The sequence below is a fragment of the Molothrus aeneus genome, chromosome 7 (assembly GCF_037042795.1).
Source record: "Molothrus aeneus isolate 106 chromosome 7, BPBGC_Maene_1.0, whole genome shotgun sequence".
Classification (NCBI taxonomy): domain Eukaryota; kingdom Metazoa; phylum Chordata; class Aves; order Passeriformes; family Icteridae; genus Molothrus; species Molothrus aeneus.
In genome coordinates, this window is record NC_089652.1 from 16,604,527 (window position 1) to 16,623,555 (window position 19,029).

The following is a 19,029-nucleotide window of genomic DNA, read 5'->3' on the forward strand; positions in this document are numbered from 1 at the left end:
ATATATATGAAAACATCAGATTGCAAATTATAACCTTCATTTTTACTATTATTACTGAGGTACAGAGTATGCTCCCAAATCTGAGTGACTAGTGACATTGCCAAGTCAAAAGCCTCATGCTGCTGACCTCATACACTGACAAGGTGCCACATGGAGACCATTTGTTTCTTGATCAAAACATCCCATTTTAAAACTATTAAGAATAAAGCTGAAAAGCTGGCCTGAACCAAGGCGTTTTGGCTTGCCAGTCTCAAGTTGGAAAGATGATCCTGTAAGAAAATGTGTTGCAATAATTCTAGACCACTTAGTGTTCTTCACAGCACTAAAAAAAGGCGATGCCAACGCATTTTAGATTGTAAGTCATTTGACAATACACACTTTATTCTGATACAAAATTGAATTATTTTAACAAATTTTAATCCATTATGGACTATACTGAAATTTTAAATTTCCATGCTATTTTAACTTGTTTACCCACAAGTTTCAAGATGTCAGCACACTAGCACCATTGCTCTCGAAGTCTTTGCCAAGTTATACCATTTTATTCTGTTTCCAATCTTGCGGTATTATCTTCTACATGAAGGCCATTTTTTCTTCTGTGGAGATACTTGGATTACTTTAGTTCAGGAAAAGCTAATAGAGAGAGATGTCAACCTGTAGCACCCACAGCAGAAAAAGAATCATCCATCAGATATGTGAATTTCAGTGATACTCAAGATCTTACATGCTCCACACAATTTTAAGATACACACACTTGTCGGAGACCACAGACTGATTTATGAATATTCCACCTCAGTGTAGACAGTACACGAAAACCACGTTAATGTCTTAAACAAGGAACCAAAGACAGCACATCAGAACATCACACAATTCATGCTTGAAAAGATTAGGAACTTTAAGTATTGAAAAGATATAAAAGTTACGATGCTGTGTTTAATTTTGGTGTTTTGTAATAGCATAGTTACCTCCATCAATCTGGGTTGCTTTTGGGGAAACTCCCTTCTCTACCTGGAAGTATCATTTATGTTATCAAGTAAACTTCTGTACAACTGTAGCTAAGGGACCAATGCTTTGTTAGTTTTGCATCTTTACATCCCTATCTCCATTTAAAACAGAAGCCAGATGGCCATGAAATAAAGTTCTTAACTGTTAAAAGTGCCTCTTGGACAGAGATACAATTGACCTAGTGCTCCCTTAAGATAGTGTTTATTTCGGTAAAAGTTATTTCTGAACAGATTTGGCTATAAATAACTGAATTTAAGCAAATTCATCTTAACAAGAGTGTTATAATCAAACTGTAAAAATAATTCTAACAGTGATTATTTCTGTATGTGGTGCAAAAAGACCCACCCAGAGCACACAAGTCTGCAGCAATGTGGAATCCTCTCATATTAAAGAAAGGTAGAGCTTTACTCTATCCACAAGCCTAGTACCAAGACAAACTACAAAGTTTTTGTTAAAAATTAATTTTGTTACATTTTCAAAATTCTACTGTTAAAAAATCTAAAGAGCACTGCAGGTGCAAGAGCATTTGTACCTGAGGGGCAGTGCTGTTCCCCATTACCTGTTGCTGCACAGATGCCTGAGGGAGCTCTGCCAAGCAGAGCACACGTTTCTCACTTTTAGGCTTAAGAAAGGAAGCTCATCACCTCAGCAACAAGCTGGCACATTACACTAAGGCAATGTGATTGTACTGCAATTTCAGACTTAGGCTCAACCTTGGCTAAGCACAAACTTGTCTCTTGTTTTTTTAAAAGTACATGCAGTTTTCGTGAGATTTTCAATTAAGTAGCTTCTGATTTTATGAAAGTCTCTGTGTGTTACTTCCAAATTAATTAACTCTGTATTACAAAGTCAGGAATTACTTTCTAGGAGTGTACAGGCAGCTACTTTATACCTACAGGCAGCAGGTAGAAAGTCTAAGTACTTGAAACAGTTTGTGAACATGCCTCTGTCTCTGATAAGCAGGTTCCATTTGACTACTTTCAGAGCAACTGAAGTACAACCAACACTAGAATAGAAATTGTCTTCCTAAGAATGCACAGGCTCAGAAATATATTGGGAAATTTAAACAGATGCTGAAGTACTTTATAAAAGAACCTGTAACAATCAAAGATGCAGAAAAGGAAATAATACATGTTCCAAGACTTAATACACGTTCCAGTCTGTGTAAAATCAAGACTGCATGAATTTTTATTGCCATTCCATTTGCCTGTACAAATGCATTGTGATTTCAGCTGGGTATCATGACAGCATTAGCCTCAATTACCCTGCCTGAAAGCCCCCAGAATCTGAGAGGGAGCTCTTTGATTTGTACAGGTAAATACAACATCACCTGGTAAGCCAGGATCCACTGCCTAGGAGGGAAATCCCAGCTTGCACCAATACCTGTTCCCTCCCAGAACAGGTGCAAGCAGCAGCAACAGGTCACAGCTGCCGAGAACCGAAGAACCACTTCAGTGTCACTGCCTTCCTGGGCTTCTCTGCAGCACCTCTTACCATGACAAGGCACAGAACAATTTCCCCCACCCCAGCACACTCACCAGTAACCAAAACACATTATTTGAAAACATCAACTTGTCTTGTTGACCTCAGACACGAAGCAATTTTTTATCTGCCAGGAAGATTCTTGAATAGAAAGTGTGCCAGCAAGCAGTGCTCATCCAGAACAGGAAACACTGGATGACATATGCTGAAATATTTACTGCTAAGTACTTATGGCTTCCCTTGATATTAAAGAGACTGTCAAAGGAAAGCCTAGAAGGAAATAGGGGTTAAACACATTTTACTATACACTACAAATCTTACCCAGTCAGAAACCTTCATTTGAAGAGGATGTGCAAGACATTCCCCATTTTGTCAAGCAGCAGCTTCTCATTCAACCTGAAAATTAAAGAAATTACTCTTACCTTGTTAAAAAACCTCCCACCACTCTTTATAATTCATGAAAAATTTTAAAGGCAAACCTTACCTATGCTCATTGCCCTTCCTTTCAGGTCTAAATGCTAGACCTATTGATTTTGAGTCAACTCAAGTAGCTATCACTCAAGGAGGCTCCAAAAGGTGAAGAACTCTTGCTAGACTTTCTTCGATATTTCAGCTGTGATAAGCAGATTTAACTAGCCTTGGGAAAGCTGCTCACTATCAGCACAGTATCTTATTCCTTCACTTTTCTGGAAGTTGAAGCTGTTGCTCCTGCTGCCTTGTCATTCTTTAATTAGGCTGACTTCTCCATACTCAATAGGCTGCTGAAGTCCTGTCTTACGAGTCTCCTTAGCAATGTATGGATCAAAGAAGTACATCCTAGGTTCTGTAAAGCTGGCGGATCACTGTCCTCATGGCTTACACTTTTCCACGTCACAAACAACAGCTAAGCTACCCCACCCACCTACAAAGCGGTCACTTACATCCATCTCTTAAAAGGTTGCATACAGATCTTGTTCATAAAGTTTATTATGACACTATTTTTCAAAGTTAACATTGTAGTCACAGTACAGCTACAAGAGGCCCTGTTAAAAAGAACACTGTCAATACATTCTAAAAAATTTAGAAATACCAGATCAATTGTCAGAAGGGACATCAACCCCATCCTCCAGTTGTCCCTGCAATCAGATGCAGGCCCCAGGTGCAAGTCTACGCATCTTCTAGCATAGTAATGTACAAAGCAAGTCAGAAGTCAGGTGTCTCACTCCCTAGTGAGTTGTGGTTTAGTTTCCCATGTTTTCAAACTCCAAATGGGTTGTTTAAAAAATGCCTTTATTGAAGTACAGCCTCCCCCCCACCCCGAGCCCAAATGAACACGTACAACAACAGAAGCGTTCACTAAACCACCAATTCTTGCTTTAACTTTTGAGATCTTTCAGAACTCCACAGACAAGAATAAGCAGACTTTGAAATCCATTTTGGAGGCTACCATCTTGACACTGGTTCCTTGTTTTAGCGTACTGCAGTCTAAATACACTCCAATAACAGCGTTTAAATAACATGTTTAATTTTTTTCAAACAACACACTTATTTTTCTACCACTTCTTAAAAATTATAATTCATTAATATGACTGATTATGCCTTAAGCCATTTCATACATCTTTGCAGATTCATTCCTACACTGGAATTGCATTTACCTTATACTGCACATTGACCCAGAAGTGAAACAGGTGTGAGTAATTCCAATACATATTGCCAAGTGTCTGAGTATTTCTTTTATTGACTGGGTCCCTACTCTTCTGAGTCTTAATTGACAGCAAGCACTGGCCTGGCAATAGTCAAGAGAATTCACATCAGATGAGGACAGCACAGACTGCAGTGCCTTAATTTGGAGGTCAGAAGTGAGAATGAAGTACAATTTCTAGCCACATGTACTGGTCTGATTTTCTACTTCACTGCACCAAATCCAGTTGTAGCACACTATCATTCTACCTGTGGGAACTGGGGACTGTAACCCTCTACGTTATGGGAGTGCTTCTGGTCGGGAAAATACAACTAGATCGTGTTTCATCTTTGAGCTCTCAGCTGAGCACACACGTCTGCTGGGAAACAGCTCAAGGACTCTACTATTAAAGAGCCCATGGGGAATGGGCTTTTGGAGCACGTTACCTGGGACTGTCAGTGATTACACCTGTGCTACCCCTTGGCTCCCAGTCAGAAGCATGTGTCCAGAAAATTGCCTTGGGTGCATGCAAGAAAGTATATAGCCATTAAATTATTGAGGAACATTCCTATTACTCTCACTATGACACCTCATTTAATTGAAACAGTGCAGTCTGGTGCAAGGGAGAAGGAAATGGGGAAAAAGGGGATGAAAATTCCAAGCCACCCTCCCCAAATTATAGTTTTATTGAAACAGAATCATTGTATATCCCAAGGAAACAGGCACTTGATTCCCCCCACCTTAACTTCTCGGGAATTACAATAAATATAAAGGTAAAAAGCAAATTTCTTTTTCTCTCCACCCAAGACTTAAACAACTTCAGTTATCCCTTATGCATCTCAAATGAGACGGGAGACAGCTTTCATGTGTCTAAAGTTGGTCTTGTTAAAATATTTATCATGCCTTATTTTCTTGAAGCGCTAGTACTAATACAGAACTACAAATTAAAAAAATATGCACAAACCAAAAAGTAATTTGAAGTTTTCATTAAGATAAAGCTTAGTTCTATGATTCACAAACACTAATTTGAGTAACTCAAATCCTAGTTATACATCTAAACAAACTATAATGCAACATACAGATGTTTTCCCTCTGTATGCCTATGTAACTCATGTCAATGACAGTTACGTATATACACTGAGACTAGACCCCTTAAGACTGCAAATCAATAGGTGTTTCTATTGTTAACTTTAAATTAATACAAAATAGTAATTGAGAAATGCATTTATCTTCTCTATTAACTAACAAGGAAACACCCTAAACTACATTTCAGTTCTGTTATAGAGTTCTCTGTACTAAATGTGGAAAAACTGAACTACACAAATATTGAAAAGTTAAAAATTCATTGATTTGTTTATTCCTGGTACCACTACCACAATTTACAGGGCAATATACCTGATGTAATGGGAAAATAAAAAGAAAAAAGAAAGACAAAGCTACAACAGAGAAAGACCTCAGGAATGTACATCTAATTGACACTACATTGCATGAATCAATAGCTGCACTTTTTGCAAACTGTGGCTATGACAGTCCTGATCAAGAAGGGTTTCCTGTTTAAGCTGCAGTAACTTTTCTGACTATGGATCATCGTTCCTTCTGTGGCAGATTTTACAGTTCCTCTAATTCATTTGGGACGACTGTCTCAAAGTAACCTGCAGCTTTCCTGACAACTCCTCGCTCTCTCTCCTGCTAAGAACTGTAGCCTGTTGAATACAGGATAAGAAAATTATTACTCTCAGTGAACAGTTGTACATTATTAATCATCATTATAAATATGCATTACACCTACCCTTTTTCTGGTAGCATTTTTAGAATCTTCTACCACCATAGCCCCCACTTCCACTTCCAGATCCATAACCACCTAAAAAACCAATGTGTATATTGAAGTACATGAACAACAATGGATTTTAACGCAACAATATTTTCTGTACAAAATTATACTTACCACCATAGGGACTGCCTGAACTTCGGCCACCAAAGCTGCCACCACCTTTCATGGGACCATAGTTAGACTGCTGTTGTCCACTGTAATTGCCAAAATCATTGTAGTTTCCACTTCCACCATAATTACCTAAAACAAGGAATTTATAAAGCCTTGTTTAACACTTAGGACACAAAACTCACCAAATTCCAATACCCAATGTAAAAATAAATTGTAGTAGTTTAGAACAATTTAAAATTAAATTCATGTATTTTGATGCTACCTCTATGCAAATGCACAGGTAACAGAAGACCCTTAGTATTTTTACAATTAGAAATTGGTATTTTATTGAAGATGAAACACATCACATTATTATAAGCATGTTTGAGTAGGCAATTTGATGTTAACCCAACAGGCCAAATTAAGGCCCCCAAAATCGGAAAACCATGAGTTTCACCATTATTCTTCTACTGCACAACTCTGCATGGATGGATGACAATAATGTAAATTAAAATTTATTCGCACCAAAAAAAGGACAGAACTGTAATGGACATGCTGCATACATAGATCAGAAAGTACAGTAAGATATGCAGCAGTTTTTGCAGCTTAACTCCCCAAATTTGGGGCAAAAAATAAAAAAGCTTAAAAAAATTTGTGTTTGTAGTCCTCACAAAGGAGGATGTGATCTATGTGTTGTGAACTGGTATCCAAGGACAACATACTTGAAATGTTCAAAACCATTAAAATTCCTATACTCTGCCTCCACACACAGATTTATAGCCAAAGCCTTTTGAAAAATACATCCCTGGCAAAACAATGTTGTGGTTTATCAAAGCTGATCCCCATGAAAAAGAACTTTCCTTAAGCTACATTAAAAACTAGACATACAACTTATTTTATGAATTACCATATTTCAGGCATTATGAAATGAAACCTAAGAACCACTGATGTCAAATTAAAGCTGGAATCTTACCACCACCAAAATTTCCTCCTTCGTTGTAGCCATCATATCCTCCTCCTCCTCCTCCGTATCCACCACCTGGGTTTCCATATCCTGGTCCTCCACCACCACCATAACCTCCTCTGCTGCCATAGCCAGGACCACCGCCATAGTTGCCACCTTTGGATAAAAGAAAAGTCAAACTTAACACACCAAAGCTAAATACTGGTAAGGAAAGATGCATTTAACAAAAAACCCCAAACCAACAAACTTTTACAATAAAGATGTCCCACAGCAGTTTTCCTTTATTATATTCATTGTGGTTGCATGATTTATCTAACTACTTAATTAAGAAAAAACCCATGCTTATAAAATCAGGACCTAAGTAATTAACTTCATGCTGCTTCCCTCATCCATTTTTGCATTCTGATAATTGCATTTTTTAGCCTTTTGGTAATTGCAGTATTTCTCTTCAGATGCATTTTGGATACTCATCCTAACTACATCACAAAAAAGATACCACTGAACCACAAGAAGTCTTAAGAGTTTACTCAGTTGTTTACTGCTTTATTCAGTTTTAGTCATCTCAACTAAGAATCTTCACTTAGCTCTCAATAATAAGCAGCTCCCTCACAACCTTATGATATATTTTTAAAGGGTAAATACAGACAAGTATTTTTTCCACCCATCATTTTGTGGGGAGAACAAAACAAAAGTTAACTCTTCACAGCTCTACAATGCAGATATTTCATTTTCATTACTGTTATTATCACATTATCACCAAAACAAACTTTGCTTCCAAGGTGAAGGCAAGACTTACAGCTGGTTCTAACATTGGGGGAAAAGAAGTGAACAATACACTTACCATCACCAAATCCATTGTATCCGTCACCACCCCCAAAGCTTCCTCTGCTCCCACCACCGCCACCACCACCCCCATAGCCTCCTAGAACACAAAACAGACGAGAATGTTTTCCTGAACAAACATGTTAAGTGTTTAAGCCAACTGACAGAGGAAATAAAAACATAACCAAAACATAAATCACATTCTATAATAATATTCCAGCCATTTACCTCTCCCACCAAAGTTTCCTCCTCGGCCAAAATTCCCTCCACCGCCTCCGAAGTTTCCACGGCCCATGAAGTTGCCTGAGCCACCCCCACGACCTACAAAATATTTCACTTGAATTACATTAATTGAATACCTGTTACACAGAATAGCTATGCACAACTACAACTCACCTCTCTGAGAGCTAGCAGTCTGCATCTCCTGCTTTGAGAGTGCTTTTTTCACTTCACAGTTGTGTCCATTTATAGTATGGTATTTCTGAACTACAGAAAATAGTGAAAAATCCAAGTTAGAAATCACATCATTGCAATATATGCTGTAAAACTCTCACAGGAAGTTACTATAAGGCATATGCACACTGAAAAGTAACACAAAATCAACCCCATCCTTTACAATAGGTAAAGCAGCTGATTATGCAATCATCTCATTCCACACAGTGCTTTTCTGAAATCTTAACACTTTATCCCACAAGTCATTTGTCACTGAAGAGCTTACATACCAACAATTTTATCAACTGTATCATGATCATCAAAAGTAACAAAAGCGAAGCCTCTCTTCTTTCCACTCTGCCTGTCTTCCATGACCTCTATGGTTTCAATCTTTCCATATTTTTCAAAGTACTCCCTCAGATTATATTCTTCTGTATCTTCTTTAATTCCACCAACAAATATTTTCTTTACGGTGAGGTGTGCCCCAGGCTTTACAGAATCCTGCAATGCCAAAAATGAAATTCAGTGCTTTCAATAGTAGGTAAAGATCAGGATATGTGGTTAACTGGAACACTAACTCACCTCCCTGGAAACTGCTCTCTTTGGTTCAACCACGCGTCCATCAACCTTATGTGGCCGAGCGCTCATGGCAGCATCCACCTCCTCCACACAGGAGTAAGTCACAAAGCCAAAGCCTCTGGAACGTTTTGTTTGTGGGTCTCTCATCACCTGCAAACACACAAGGAGGCACTCTGTATTTCTGTGCTACTTTAACTACCCAACCCTTTCAAAAGCACAAACTAATAACAGAGACTTTACCACACAGTCGGTGAGTGTGCCCCATTTCTCAAAGTGCTCTCTCAAGCTATCATCTGTTGTTTCAAAGCTCAGACCTCCAATGAACAGCTTTCTCAACTGCTCTGGCTCCTTTGGCTCATGGCCCTACAAAATGAAAAAAAATCAAAAACGTATTTTGAATACAAATTACAGAATTAAAATTTCAGTGAATTACTAGAAATTATTTGTGCACATTATAACTACAAATAGGTGAAATACATTTACATAAAAACAATGACTTCTAATGGGTTTAGACAGCAGAATAGTAAACACTTAATGAGGTGTGATTTTAATTAAAACACTAACAACATAAAGAGCGCTAAAATGCAAACAGTAAAGGAATTTCAATATATTAGGTAATTTAGTTGCTTCCCACCACCCAAAAGTGCATTCATTCCGTGGATATCTTTGAGCTGCAGTTCACACTGTAGGGACTGGGGATGAAGCACTGCTGGATAAAGGGAAGTTCTAACACTTTATGAAGCATAAATATGCAGATCTACAAAAAATTTAAGGATGCAGTACACAAGGAATAAAGGTTCGGTCTACTCTTCGGGGATGTCCATTTTGAAAGGTTATCTTTATACATCTTTATGGAACATATCAATACTCAATTCCTTTAAATATAAATTCTGTACTTTGATAATTCTATTACTGGAGCACATGCAAGCAAGATAGTGTAAATATGTATGTGGATTTTAGTGTTATGGGGGTATACCTCTCAAATGTGAGACAATGTGGACCTATGTCTTACAGACAAAAAAATGCCCTAACAACTCATCAATGACCAGTAGTGGGTACAACTACTGGAGTAAGATTGGTAACTTAGCAAGCATCACAGAACAAGCAAGTTTAATAGCTCTTCGTAACACTGCCTATATATGACCAGACACATTTTAAAAGGTGCAAATTTGCAGATCCCAGTGTTCTGTTAAATGACTGAAATGGGTTTAAGAGTACAGTTGTGTTTCTGCTCTGTTTCAGTGCTGCACTTTTTTACTAGACAGGGAATTCCCCGTACATTTGACAAGGAGTTCACAAAAAATTTTTTCACAGCTGCCATTGGCAGGGAAGTCTTACCCAACTTCTCTGTTTAAAATCAACCAGATTAAAATCTCATTAGCAAGTGGGTACTTCTGTGCATGTAACACATCCACAAGGGGCTGGCCAGCTATGCCAGCTGTTTGACTTCAGTTCTGCAGCACCAATGCTCAACAGGCTTCACTGTTTCTGCTGCAGTCCATTAAACCAGAATAGATGCAGCATTATCCTGATGTGAACTACATAAAAACAGCCACAGACCTCTATCTGTAGACATTCTGCTTCAAATCTGAAGTGCTTTAACCTCTGTCAAAGTGCTAGGGCTGGCCAGGAAAGCTTAAGCCCCTTCAAGAGAGTGTTTTTGTATTATACAGTGCTTCAGCAAACTGTTGGCTTCTAATACTTAGGTTGTACTCCAGCAAACAGTAACTAAGATTATGAAAAGCTGTCTGGAAATTAAATCTCTGCCCTTACACCTGCTGAATTTTGTTAGAGAGAAAGCCAGCATTTTTTATTACAGCTTACTCTTTAAGTCTTTGTTACCTCAGGATCATCATATAATGATGACCATCAGTCAATGGTCCCATGACTACAAAGTAAAGCTTCTAGTGTCTTCTAAGTAGTCCAGACTACAAAAGCATTAAAAGAAAAAAACAAACTCCCTTCTCACTACATTGAGACTTTCAATTTTATAGGATTACATACCTACTGCATATATAAACTGCTTTAGGTCAAGTGTCGTTAGCTGTTGCTAATTCCAGTTTTTAAAATCTACTAACAATTTTTAGTTGGGTTATGTTAAAGCTGGGAACACTAAGCATTTCAAAACTCTTCTACAGGTATTGAAAGACTTTTATTATGTGAAGCTGTGAAGATTAGACTCCTTCAAAATCAGAAACGTATGTAAGGAAAAACTGGACAGACTATTTACAGTTCTCTGATATTATTCAGGGCTATGAGAGTTTCCAGCTAACAACTCACGATTGCTTTTACATTAAAAGAATAACCACAGAATTTTTCAGGTAAGGAAAAGCAAAGCTCTTTCCTACTTATTATGTGCATGAGAACTGCTGTTCTCATACAGCAGGAAGAACACCCGCTATTACAGCTTCTCTGCTCTACTTGATAAGAATTATCCTTAGGACACACACATGTAATAGGAATTATGTGCAAAAAATAGAAGGCAGTATTTTCTTGAAAGAATTAGGGAATCGGTTTTTTAGGCAGTTTGTTCTCACTGGGGTTTTCAAACAAGACTCTTTCTCAGTTGTTCTGTTTAAAGTTATTTCTAACAGCAGTCTTTCCTGCACAGAAAATCCTGCAAAGCACATCTCTCCACCCTGCTCTATCAAAACCAGGCTGCCTCCTGCTCAGCTGACACGCCAGGAGAGCACGCCATTTTGCAGCACTCCTCTGGCAGGAGTGGGGAGAGCAGCTGCAAGACCGTCCAGCCTGCCTTTAGTCGGCAAAACACTGTTTCTCCCCTTAAGCTATCAGAGGGGCTTCCAGACACATTACACGGTTTTGCGGCGTCGGAAAACTTGCCGTCTGCAGCGACTGCGCCCTTCCCCTCCAAAGCCCGAGCGCGGCGCGGGCCCGGCCGCCTCCATTTTGTGCTCAGCCGCGGCCGCCGCGCCAATATGGAGGCGAGGGCGGGGCGCGCGGCCGGCGCCGCAGTGGCGCCATGGGCGGGGCCCGGCCCGCGGGGCCCAGGGCGAGGCCGGCGCTGCGGGAGTCGCGGGCCCCTCCGCTCGCCGCCCGCCGAACCGCACCGCGGCCTCCAGGCCCTACCGAAACCCCGGCGCACTGTAACTGTACCTCTCGCCTAAGGCGGGAGGGGGGTGAAAGATGGCAGCTAGAACCCCCTGGGATTCCTGCAAAAATCCTCCTCTTTGCAGAAATCCTGACACCTTTTGAGACAAAGCTACTGCAGATACATACTGCTCCTATGCTGAGGTTGCCATCAAGGGAATTTCCTATGGCAGATGTTTTGAATGATCAGCCTTTTGGAGTTGCAATATTTCTCCCTAAAGGCAGTTTTCGGGTGGAGCTCTCCCATGCATTCTACCTCTGAGCAGCAGCAAGTGCCCACAAAATGCTGGCCACCAAGGCTACCCTCAGCTGTGGCTGAACCTGAGACCAGCCTGTCCCCAGGCAGTACAATCCCAGCCTGCCTTCTGAAACGGGGAAAGCTTACAGGCCACTGGGACCTCAGCAACGTTCCCTAAGAAACCTGTTCTCTAAAAACTCGAGTTTTAAAGATCGTTGCAGGGTAAGCTACTTTTGTGAACTACAAGAGGTTATTTAGTATGCAGCTGATCGACCCCGTTACACTCAATTCAAAGTCCAAATGAGTGAGAGAGTTTCAACATTCCTTCCAAAAGGACTTTACACACTGTACTTCAATACAAAATAACCATACACTACCAGACACATGCAACTGGGACAAGGTTTGTTCGTAATTCAAGTGTATAGGCCCTCCCACATTGCAGTGTGTATCATTCCAGAAAAAAGTTGGTTTGAGCTAGCTAAAATATTCGGGCAACCTGAAAAAATATTGTTAGAAAGCAAACAAATCCAAATCAACGAAGATAAAATGCCTCCGTCATAAACTATATAAGCACTTTTAATACCCTTTTTGCTGACCTTAAAATTATTTTCTGAAGGGTATTAAAGAACTTTCCCCCCCTCCCACACCCTGCCCCAAAAGTAACTAGCTCCCATCCTCCCAAAAACAGCCCCAATGTCTTCTCTATACTACGCACCTTATTCAGTCTACGGTATTTCTGCTAGAAGCAAAAGAAAACAGTTATTTTTACTTAGTACAGCTCGCTTTCATTTGCAGTGACTATCAGGCAACCATTTTACTTAAAAAAAAAAAAAGGGAAAAAAAAAAAGAAAAGCAAATAGGAACCTGTCTTCATTCCCACTAAAAACAGGACTTTTGAAGGTAGAAGTAATCAAGTTCCTGCTGATACTCGGAGGATACATAAATTTAATAATTCCACCTTGCTTTAATCAGAAACATATATTTAATAAACTCTTTTATAACAGAAAGCTAGACAAGCAAAATTTCCCCATTATGCTTAACACCCACCCCTTACAACTGTATGTAATAAACTGCAATTTAAAGTTACTCCACTAATACGGGGATGAAGAAGGTAGAAAAAAAACCATACTACTATATCAGATAGAAATGGTTAACTTGGGTTTTTTATCTTTTCCCCTTAAAACTACTTTATTTTGAATAAAAAAACCCATCCTCTCACCTGTGAGGATCGTCTTCCTTTCCTCTTGTAGTCTTCCACTTCTCTCTCTTCCTTAATAGCAGCCATTTTGGAAGGGTACTAACTCGGCCTTTCTTTTAGATCTAGGAAACCTAGAAAACAGGTTGGATAAGTCAGTACTTACCCCAGTTCCTGTGACACAGGGCCCTCTCTGCTGCAATGCACAGGTGTAGCTTTGCAGGAAGAAACGGGTTGAAGCAGAAAAAAATCTCAGAAGTATTTAAAAGGGTGGGACAAAAAGCCGCAGGCTACTGAGCTAACAATTGAAAAAAGATGCAAAAGAAGCATCTGCTATCCCAGCCAAGCTCAGTGTACAAAGTAATGCTAAAATCTGTAGCTAACCTTTATCTATTACTGTCTGACAAAACTACTGTGAGTACAACTGATACAGCAAGCAAATTCCACTTCAATATCCAAATCCACTATGTAAATTCTGCTTCTCTGGATTTTTAACCCCCAAAACGTGTAACATTTTGTAAACACTGCTTATTAGAACTTTCTGATGACTACCTCTTGTAGTCAGCTATCCAGCAGTGTGCAACACTAGAGGATGTCTTACATAGTTCCTGTATTAAAAACTACTTTCCACAAGGAGTAGTGCAAGAAGCCCTTGCTGATGCTAACTTGCAACATCAAGAACTGCTGATCCTCAGGAGTCTCTTCAGTATCTGCATTACTTTTGCTTCCCTATTACATATTTGATTACTGCCCTGTACTATGTAATCTATGTCCCATTACAAATAAGAAATCTTTTACACTATAAGCTCAGTGAATGAACCCATAACTACACATTCAAACAAAAAAATCATGCACCCTTTGGCCTTTTTTCTAGAGAACTTTCTAGGATCATTCAGTTGGTTCTAGTATTAATGTATTCGTTTATCTCTGGCCAATATTCATTATTTCTTTGGATGTTACTTGAAGCTTTATTACAGTGGCCAAAATGCAATAATGTTAAGTACATTACAAATGTGCTGCATTTAAAAGCATAGATATTCACAAGATTAGGTGTACTTCTGTGATGGGTTTGTTTGTTTGGGTTGTGGGGGTTTTTTTTAATGTTTTCTTCCTGCAAATTTTGCTCCTGCATGTGAAAAGGCAGGCAGGTCTCTACTAATGAGCAATATACGCTGTTATTTTAAGTGGAAATTCTTAAACATAACTTCATGTTAAAATTCAGCTTCAAATTAAACTCCACTGTGAAATCATGAGTATCACAATTTAATGCATTAACAATTTAAAAGGTTTTATTAAGTAACATCAAAGTGTTTGTATTATCTTCAGTTCCTGCTACACAATGTTAAAGCTGCTCTTGAAGTCCTTTAAATCAAACATCAGTTTGACTTAAGAGGCATTAGGATATTAAGCACTTCAACTGAGCTGTCAGTTTTTAAAGTCATGTTGGGGAGGTATGAAACAGAACATTAACACTTCCAGGGCTTTCCACAAACTAGGTATACAGCAAAATAAGGCTTTAGGAATTGTTAGGGAGTAAAGGAATAAGCTTATTTAAACGCCTTTTCAAAGTAATGGAAAGTATGAATCCCTTTCTGAAGTTGCTATCCCCAGCGAGGGTCCACACTGGCCAACATAAAGCTCCTGGGCATGGTCTCTGCCCCAATGGCCTCTGAAGGCCTTAAGGGTTAAAAAGGAGTTGTCTTCTTGAAATGCGCACCATCAGCTCATATGGAACACAGCCCTGCTCAGCCCTATTCCTATTTTGCCTTACAGAACGTTAAGACTGACAGCACCAAATTTTTAAACTCTTATCACCAACAAAATACTCTATTCAACTCTGAATACTCAGAATACCTTTACTATTAAACGCTAGTTAATAAACTAGGATTGAGCAAACATATACTGCAATTTAACTAGAGAATTTAAAGCAGTCTCCAAAGAAAGCTTTAAATTATAACAATAAAAAAGTCACCAGGACTTGTCTCATTACTCCCAACGCTGCTCTGTCTCTTACAGGAGAAAAGAAGCTAACAGAGACAAACCAGACATTATGAAGATGGAAGTTCACCTATCCAATCAGAGAATACTTTGGAAATGCACTGGTCTTTTCTATAAGCAGCTGAAGGTGGACTTGAAGTGCATACAGAAGGGTGTTTTACCAAACCCAAAAGTAAAGGAGGAAAAAACTGATTCCCAGTTTTAAGTGTATAGGTAGTGTATTCCCAACACCAACAGGAACATGTGCCTGAGAAAAAAACCCAAGGTACGAGCTTAATACCTAATGCAATAGGTTCCCAAGCTTTACTGAACCACTTTCCAATGCTTTGAACGCATCAGCCCCCTCAGTTATTAAACCCCGAAGCAGCTAAAACAATTGCTTACATGAAAAGTTGTTTTTAGCTGCTTTGGTTAAGGGATCCACTTTCTTCTGTTTTTAATACAGGAACAGAAACTAGTGTGAACTGTTGGTTTCTCATATCTTAATTTCTAAGGTTTCAGTGTTCAGTGAAAGGAGCAAAGATAAAAAAATACCACGCACACAAAAATAAAACCCCACTATTTTTGCTTGACGTACTCTGAAACACTTGAGAAAAGAACCTTAGGTTTTGAGGAAAGAAAAGCAAGGGCAGAATATCGTAACGATTTCCCTCCAAGTAGGGCGAGGATGATTTCACTAGGTTTGTGCAGACTGCTTCATGCTGCCCACCAGGATCATGGCAGAATGCCACCGAATGTCCTGGGTCTTCTGCACGTGTAATTGGGGGAGTGGAGAAAAGGAAGAGAACTCTGTAGTTTTCCTTCCCCCACCTCCCCGAGCAGCAAGGGCTCCCGGCACGATTTAACTCCCTCTGGGCAGGAGTAAAAGATACTAGGGAGGTGCTACGACGTGTTGCAGCATTCCTCTGCGAAATGCAGCGTACTGCAGTAAACGATTTTAATGCTTCTAAAATCTGTTTCGAGAAAACTGAGCGTGTAAAAGTGTGTTAAAGAATACCCCTGCCGCACTACTCCGAGTAACTTACGCTGGAGGGGGGTGGGCCAGGGAGGGAAGGGGGAAAGGAACACAGGGAGGGCAGAACAATGACACACGCACGTGTAGCGCTCGCCTTGCCCTACTGCAGCCCGGACACGCGCCCATGTGTTTCGGTGTCCCCAGGACTGCTGCGAAGGGCTCTGCCGCCCCCAGCCCTGCCCCGGGCCGAGGGCCGGGCCCCTCACCCACGCGCCGGAGCGCTGCGAAATGGCGGCCGCAGCCCGCGGGGCGGCGCGGCGGAAGCGCCGCCTCTCCCGCTCCCTCTCTCTTCCTGCCTGCGCCGCCATTGCGGACAAACGCGGCGTGTCGCAGGCGAAAGCGGGTCTGGAGCGCGGCGGGAACGCCACGACGAGGCGACAGTCGCGGCAACTGCAAGGGGCTCCATGACATGTTGCCGCCAACCACCCCCTTCCCGCTGCGCTTTCCCGCCCGCGGGCTCGGGCGCAATTCAAGCCGCTCCAGCTCCGCGCGGCAGGAGCCGCCTCGCTGCCGCCTCGGCCGATGGCGGCAAGCCCCGCGCCCCGCGCGCAGTTACCTCCATTTTGTGCCCGGGCTCGGCCAGCGCAGCGCCAATATGGAGCCGGGCGGGAGAGGAGGGGGTGGGCGCGAGGGGGGTCACGTGGCGGCAAGGCGGGCTCGGGGCGGCGCGCGCGCTGCGGCCGTTACCGCTTTTCTTCTCAGGGCCCGCCACCCATCGCCCCCCCCCCCTCCCCCCCTCCCCCCCGTCCGTGCAGCGCCTTCCCCGCCAGAAGGACAGAAAAGAGTCGGGAGCGAGGGAAGGTGGGGAGAGGGAATGTGCGGGGAAGGGTAGGGAGGGGAGGAAAGAGAAAATATCACCGTGCCGGCGTTCAGCGACAGCGCCTTCCCGCCCTCGTCGGTCCCACGCCGACCGCCGGCCGCGCGCACAAACCGCCGCCCGCTGTGGGGGTGGCGGCGCCGGCGCAGCCGCGACGGGCGCGCGGGGCGGCCCCGCCTCCCCTCAGTGGGGCCGCCCCCGCCCCGCCCCCGAGCGCGAGGGGCCCTGTGAGGGAGCGCTGCGCGCCGGCCTGTGCAGAGCGGCGTCGGGTGCTTGGCAGGAGAGAGAGAGGGAAAGGAGGAAATGCTCTGCCTACAGGACACAGCTGCAGGAGTATCAGGGTGTGCCCGAGGTGCACAGCGCCTTCTAAGAGAAGTTATTTGTCTCTGTGTATTGTTTTACCCTGGAGATGCTGCAAGGAGGCAGCTGAAGATTGGTTCTCCAGAGCTCGTTCAGCGCTCACCCTCAGAACTGAGGGTAGCTTAGTCAGTTTCCGGATAAATGCCAAAACAAGTCCAAGCAGTAAGTTTCACACACTTCCCCATTCAGAGGCATTGCTTGTAGCTTTGAATTGCGCTTGTCATCATAAACTAGCATAGAGAGTTCAGGAGAAAGGGTATTCTGCGAGAATTTCGTATAGGATGCAGCATAGTTAAGCACATATATTTAAAACGTCTCCTTACCGGAATAATGGTATAGAAAAAGCAGTGTTACAAAAATTTACTATTAAAGTAACCCACCACATCAAATTTTCTTCACTCTTGGTTATCCGCTCGTACCAGTACCTATTTTAGTATGATGACCTAACCTTAACAGGAGTTGGCACTTACTCCTTTAAAGATATCTTCATCCTATGTAAAGGAGTAAGACAGTTGATGAGGTTTTACCAAATCACTGGAAATTTAGTATTAGCTGTTGCTTTAATTTCTTTATTTTATCCTGATGTTTCTAAATAAAAGTATATAATCATCCACACAAAAGTTTCCAAACCTGTTTGATTAACTAAACATAATTTCCCTACTGCATAAATTCCCAACAGATCTAGAAATGCTCACTGCTATCATGTACAAGGATTGAAACAAGTTTTTACATCATTATCTTTGAGAAGGTAGATGTCTACACAGAAAAAAAACTCACTGAAAATCCCGTAAAACGTCAGCTATTCTTTGCACTGAGGCCAAAGCCAGGAATTTCTCATCTTCCTTTTCTCAACAAAGTAAACCACACAATTTAACTTTATATTTAAAATAAAATTCTTCCTGTAATTTGTCCGCTTGCCTCTGTTACTCTCAGGTGACAGTACTGAGAGACTGTCAATGGCACTAGCTAAATATGTCTCTTAGTTTCAAAGGTTTTGCAGTTTACACAGGAGCTGCCCCACCACATTTGAAGAATTCCTTTATTAGTTTGATTGTCATTCATTTCACATCTAACTGTTACTCATGGGGGCTGATTGTCTTGCAGTTCATTTGGTTGCACAGCCACAGGCAGATCACATTTGAATTCAACAGTTTCAGTTCATGATCAGCCTCCCCTATGTGTAATCAACTGTACAGAATGTAATAATCTTATAATACTATGCTTACTGCACTGAAATAAAAGACAAACCAGTAAATGAGAGAGATGCACATTTTACAAAGATTCACTGTTGCAGATGAAAATGATACACAAGTTTGAGGGCTTAGATGAAATTGTAATTTTGATTTCAGGCAAACACTTTTCTGGTAGTGAAGTGCTTTCAGGTTGTCTAGTAAAATATTGCTCCCTGATTTGGGTCACCCATTTCCTTA

At 41.2% G+C, this 19,029-nt stretch overlaps 1 protein-coding gene across 2 annotated transcripts; it reads right to left on the reverse strand.

The window, feature by feature from the left end:
- Positions 1–3,435: 3,435 nt before the first annotated feature.
- HNRNPA3 (heterogeneous nuclear ribonucleoprotein A3) lies at positions 3,436–17,399 on the reverse strand. Of its 2 annotated transcripts, none has more exons than XM_066553087.1 (13): positions 17,281–17,399; positions 13,434–13,543; positions 12,930–12,953; positions 9,106–9,228; positions 8,869–9,015; positions 8,577–8,787; positions 8,251–8,340; positions 8,083–8,175; positions 7,874–7,954; positions 7,042–7,188; positions 6,093–6,218; positions 5,937–6,008; positions 3,436–5,850 (listed from the first exon to the last, which is right to left on the reverse strand). In XM_066553087.1, the coding sequence occupies exons 2-12, from the start codon at positions 13,497–13,499 to the stop codon at positions 5,956–5,958; spliced, it is 1,161 nt and encodes a 386-aa protein (XP_066409184.1). In that variant the 5' UTR covers positions 13,500–13,543; positions 17,281–17,399; the 3' UTR covers positions 3,436–5,850; positions 5,937–5,955. The 2 variants fall into 2 exon arrangements, with proteins under 2 accessions (XP_066409184.1, XP_066409183.1); XM_066553086.1 differs by having other exon boundaries at positions 8,083–8,190.
- Positions 17,400–19,029: the final 1,630 nt, after the last annotated feature.

Bases quoted from the DNA above. Each gene is read 5' to 3' on its own strand.
- HNRNPA3 (XM_066553086.1), bottom strand. From the start codon at position 13,499: ATGGCTGCTATTAAGGAAGAGAGAGAAGTGGAAGACTACAAGAGGAAA. The intron at 9,229-12,929 runs GTGCGTAGTATA...TTCATTTTGTAG, and splicing joins AATACCGTAGACTGAATAAG to GGCCATGAGCCAAAGGAGCC. The intron at 6,009-6,092 runs GTAAGTATAATT...TTGGTTTTTTAG, and splicing joins TTCAGGCAGTCCCTATGGTG to GTGGTTATGGATCTGGAAGT.